The 5,456-nt window shown below is 36.2% G+C and overlaps 2 protein-coding genes across 2 annotated transcripts; both read right to left on the reverse strand.

Annotated features, from left to right (window-relative positions):
• Positions 1-108: 108 nt before the first annotated feature.
• LOC123323915 (coiled-coil domain-containing protein 144B-like) lies at positions 109-3,485 on the reverse strand. The gene is made up of 2 exons (XM_044912453.1): positions 3,268-3,485; positions 109-271 (listed from the first exon to the last, which is right to left on the reverse strand). The coding sequence occupies exons 1-2, from the start codon at positions 3,439-3,441 to the stop codon at positions 110-112; spliced, it is 336 nt and encodes a 111-aa protein (XP_044768388.1). The 5' UTR covers positions 3,442-3,485; the 3' UTR covers position 109.
• On the reverse strand, positions 3,455-4,158 carry LOC123323914 (coiled-coil domain-containing protein 144B-like; the record flags this gene model as incomplete). Its single annotated transcript, XM_044912452.1, has 2 exons — positions 3,455-3,460; positions 3,568-4,158. Coding segments are annotated over 2 exons (597 nt in total), but the record flags the coding sequence as incomplete, so codon positions are not given.
• Positions 4,159-5,456: the final 1,298 nt, after the last annotated feature.

Genomic DNA, 5,456 nt, shown 5'->3' on the forward strand with positions numbered 1-5,456 from the left:
ACTATTCTTACTAAAAATATAAAATTTGTTAATCATGAATGTTAGCTCCAACTAGAATTTGTTTTATAGGAAAATAATAATTACCTACTATTTAAATATTGCCACAGGCTTACCCATCAGAATCTTCCTTTTTCCCAACAGGAAAGAGGTGGTTTTCAGTTTTTCCACTCTCTCTTTGTTGAATTAGTCTAGCAGCAGCAGCAGCGACAGCATACAGGTTTTCTAATACTGCCGTCTCATTACTTTGGTGTCTCTTCTTTTCTTCATTAATCTTTAATGGAAATTTGATACTAAGGATAATTGTTACTACTTTATTCATTAAAAAGAACTTTTTTTCATTAATTATAAATTTCTTAAAGGTTTTATTTATTTATTTATCAGAGAGAGAGCACAAGCAGGGGGAGGGAGGTACAGACAGAGGGAGAAGCAGGCTCCCCGCTGAGCAGGGAGCCTGATGCGGAACCCGATCCCAGGACCCTGGGATCAGACTTGAGCCGAAGGCAGACTCTTAAGGACTGAGCCACCCAGTCATCCCAGAACTTTTTTTCATTAATTATATCATTTGACTCTTAGTTTGTCATAATTTTAATCGATAAAAACATTTTGTGTTTAACTTTATCATTATAAATAATTGCAATTTTTATAAGTTCTGCTTCATTTCCGTTTGAATAAAAACAGCAGAATTGGGACGCATGGGTGGCTCAGTTGGTTAAGCGTCTGCCTTCAGCTCGGGTCTCATCCAGGGTCCTGGGATCGAGCCTTGCATCAGGCTCCTTGCTCAGCGGGAAGCCTGCTTCTCCCTCTGCCTGACGCTCCTCCTGCTTGCGCGCTCTCTCTCTCGCTCTGACAAAGAAATAAAATCTTTAAAAAATAATTAATTAATTAAAACAGCAGAATTTTCCAAAATTTGAAAAAGGGCTTTCTTAATTTTGTATTCATATCCATGCTTCGCTACCTAACATTCCCACCCCACCCCATCTGACCAGCAGATACAAAGAAATAAAAAGACAAAGACACAAAATTTGTCCTCGTCTGTCGTGACCACCTGGATTTTGCAAAAACAGCCATATTGAAAGGATGTGACATTGTGGAGCTCCAGGGGCAAAGAGTTTTCCTCTTTCTGCACTGAGCTATTTTTTCGCCAATTGCCTTTTACAATTCTTTTTTCATTTGGATCCTAGGGTTATCAAAAAGGTGGCAGTGTTCATTAAAATATAGGAACCAAAGTTCACCACAACACAAAAAGAACAGAGTGAAACTGATATTAGTGTAGAATTTTGGGAAATGAGTAATGCTCCCCAAATTCCACATTCATGGTTATCATAAACTTTTATAGCTAGAGGGTATAAAAGTAATTATCAACTTTAATCCCATTTTCCACTGATCAATGGGAGTAGAACCAAAAAAGGTTAAAGGACTTGTCCAAAGGTCCTAAAGTGGCATTACCTAGCATCTTATGGCACCAAAAGAGATGATACAATTCTTTAATGCTGAATCAGGTAAGTTATCAAACAAATTCATTAAATTAATCAGATACATTAAAAGTATGACACGGGCACAGTAATTTAATATCTTAATTGGGGACAAGGTGCTTAGCTACATTTTCTTTTAAAGGAGGATATCTCTAGGTTTTTGTCTATTTTTAAAACTCAATTCACCTCAAAAGTCAGTTCTCTCCCTTTGAGTTAAATACTGAGGGTTTCGGAAGGTTTATGCTACCTACATTATAAAAATCATACATGTCAAAATGTACCATATTTTATTAAACATAATATGAACGTTTGACTCAACAGAAACATGTGAGAATGGTGACCAAAAAAAAAAAAGTGGAGGGGGGCGCCTGGGTGGCTCAGTCAGTTGGGCCTCTGACTCTTGATTTTGACTCAGCTCATGATCTCAGCGTTGTGGGATTGAGCCCTGCATCAGGCTCCAAGCTCAGTGGGGAGTCTTCTTCTCTCCATCTCTCTCTCTCCGTCTCTCTCTCTCTCTCTCCCTTTGCCCCTCCCCTTGCTCATGCTCTCTAAATAAATAAATAAATCTTAAAAAAAGAGTCTGTTTAAAAAACATGTGGAGGAAAAAAGTGATAATACAAATATTTGTTATTAAAAATATCTCAAAGTGGTCCTGTTGGAATTCTAAGTTCCAAGAGTGAGTACAAAGCAGAAAAGATTGCACATACTGAAACAATAAATAGGTTTAGGTGAAATACTTGTTTATATCCTTTCTCTTAGTCATTGCTTCTTTCCCATTTTATTCTTTATGGAAATGCAATTTATATTTAAGCCAATAGATAAAAATAAAAACCCTAGAGATGGGGCACCTGGATGGCTCAGCGTTAAGCGTCTGCCTTCAGCTCAGGTCATGATCCCAGGGGCCTGGGATGGAGCCCCATGTCAGGCTCCCTGCTCAGCAGAGAGTCTGCTTCTCCCTTTCTCTCTCCCTCTGCCTCTCCCCCGGCTCATGCTTGTGCACACACATGTGCTCTCTCTCAAATAAATAAATAAATATTAAAAAAAAAACACTAGAGATTATTATATATCTTTTTTAAAGATTTATTTATTTTAGATAGAGAGCATGAGCAGGAAGGGCAGAGGGAGAAGGAGAGAGAAACTAAAGCACACTCCACGCTGAGCACAGAGCCCAACGCGGGGCTCACTCTCATGAACCTGAGATCACAACCCAAGCCAAAACCAAGAGTCGGATGCTCAACTGTGCCACCCAGATGTGCCAAGATAATTGCATTTTTTTAAGTTTTTTTTTTTTAAGATTTTATTTATTTATTTGACAGAGAAAGACACAGCGAGAGAGGGAACACAAGCAGGGGGAGTGGGAGAGGGAGAAGCAGGCTTCCCGCTGAGCAGGGAGCCCAATGCGGGGCTCGATCTTAGGACCCCGGGATCGTGACCTGAGCCGAAGGCAGAGGCTTAGCGACTGAGCCACCCCAGGTGCCCCGATAATTGCATTTTTTAAGGAATTTTCTTTACGGTTACTCTGCTTCATGAGGTCACATGGTGCATAGCTCAATTAGTTTCCCAGGTCATATGCCACTTGGGAGACTTACAGAGAAACTTAAGGAAAACCAATCATAAGAATGTTTTCCTGCACTCCTATCATTTAGATAGCAGAAATAATCTATTTCCGAACACAATTACGTATTTAGACAACCCCATGTTATACACGAACTTTTTTCCTAAGTGGAAAATCAAAATGACTCAGATAATTGATAAAGAGAAAAAACAAAAGAGCAGCAGCAAAGTGAACCTCTACCTCTTTTTGAAGTTGAACTTTCTTTTTTTCCAAATCCCAGATGTCTATCTGTAACATGCCTATCTCATTCTTAAACTTTTGAACATCTTGCTGTAATTCTTCTTTTAGACGTACTTCTGATGTTCTGTAACTACATGGTGGAGAAGAACTCACATTTTCTAATTTGGGTTCCATACTTCTATAGGTATTAGTACTGTTATTAACTGCACAGAATGGCTTCTGGAGCAAGACTTTTGTTTTCTTGTAAATGTTTGTAATGGCAGAACTATGGTGCCTTTTTATTTGAGACATTTGTCTCACCTCATTGGAGCGGGAAAACCTTTTGTCAAAATGGCTTTCTGAATCACTAGACTGAGGTATACGTCCAATGTCTAATTTAGAATTAGTGCTATTTTGGTTCATACTTTTTGCCATTTGCACGTCAAACTCTTGGTCTTCTTTCACTTCAAACGTAGCGAGTGGGTTCCTTACTTTTTTAGTTTCTGTATCACTTTTAAAACTCTTATTTTTGTTAAAAGCATGCTCAGTGTCTGGTTTGTTATCATTTTCACAGTCTGATTTATTTTCACTTAAAGAAAAATCAGAAGATGCCTGGCAAGCATATTTGAGACGAGACTTTTTTTGTTCAGGAAATGCCTGAACTACTAGAGGGACAGGCACTGCAAATATATCCTTTTTCTCACAATCAAGTCTATCATTTGTCAAGTTAGAAGGTATTTCCATTAAGTTTGCTCCTTCTTTAAAGTTACCACGTAGTGACTCTTCCTTAGCATAAGGAGCAATTTTGTGTCTTTCACAAGTTGCACCGAACTTCCGCTTTAACTCACTGATGATGTGTTTTAGATTATTTTTCCACACTAATTTGCCTTGTTTGATCGAGATTTCCTCACGCTTTTGCACAGAAGGATGTTCTGAATATACAGATATATTATCCTTTCTATCACATTTCTTATTCATTTCTGGTTCTCGAGACTTTTTTTTGCAGATGCAAAAGTGGAACGTTAATTTGCTGGGCTTGATTTTCACATGTCTTTTCTGCCAGGATACATGTTTGTGAAATACCTTTATCCTTAAGTAATCAAGTATGGACAAAGAAAAATTAGAAAGTAATTAAAATTGAACTGTTAAATTTCTTAATCTATGTTAAGCTGCTCCCAAGTCACTATATTGTAACAAAGAAGTGACAAATAACTCGCCCTAGCTTAAGACAGAAGAAAAACATAAATCCATAAACTTAACTTTGTCAGTTTTTTTGAAATAAACAATTCATTACATGTTACATCTACCAAAAAATGAATTAGATTATTTTTTAATGTTGCAAACTTAAAAGCATTTTATCTCACCATACTTAAGAATATATATATATTTATATATATATATATAAATTATATTATAATTTTCATATTTAAGAATAGTGAGCCCTTACAGTGCATTTGAGGATTTTCTTTAAAGATTAATAACTAGAGAATAGGCAAATTTTCAATTATTAGGAGCCAAGATCAATTAACATCAATCAGAAAGAAAATTCCTAAATCTTAATTCAAATTATGTACTATGATAGTGTTATACATCACTATAATTATCTGCTTATATACAGCTCTAATATAATGTCCACTGAGAGTGGATGAGAAAAATGTTAATAATACTTACTGATTTCCTATGCTGAAATGAAATAACTGAAAAAGTTATTGTTTATTACCCAACTACAAAGGTCCCACCCTGGAAGGTGTGATTCTACAATAGGCAATTGTGCTGATTTTATGACCCCACTCTCTGAAGTCAACTACACAGACATCGCAAGGCAAAATAAATCGTTTACCTTGGCATCAGTGACTGGCAATAGAGAACTGCACATTTTGAACCACTGAGAATAATTACTCCTTCTACACGAATCTAAGTCAGTAGTCATCATTATTGTACTGCTCATAATTTCAACTGCTTAAACATATGATTCAATATTTGATGTTACCTTCTTTATCACATAAAAAGTTACAAAAATGTGAAGAAGCAAACAATATTCAGGAATTTCTTTTTATCTCAATTCCAAGGATGAAGTTTAGCTATAAGTTACTATAAACTCTAACAATATTTTAAGTTTTGTAACTTGTAAAATTGTATAAAAACTAAATATTAAATTATAATCTAATGACTTCAATATGTCCATTCAAAAGATCATTTCATTTGAACTA

Source organism: Neomonachus schauinslandi, unplaced genomic scaffold (genome assembly GCF_002201575.2).
Source record: "Neomonachus schauinslandi unplaced genomic scaffold, ASM220157v2 HiC_scaffold_2385, whole genome shotgun sequence".
Lineage (NCBI taxonomy): Eukaryota > Metazoa > Chordata > Mammalia > Carnivora > Phocidae > Neomonachus > Neomonachus schauinslandi.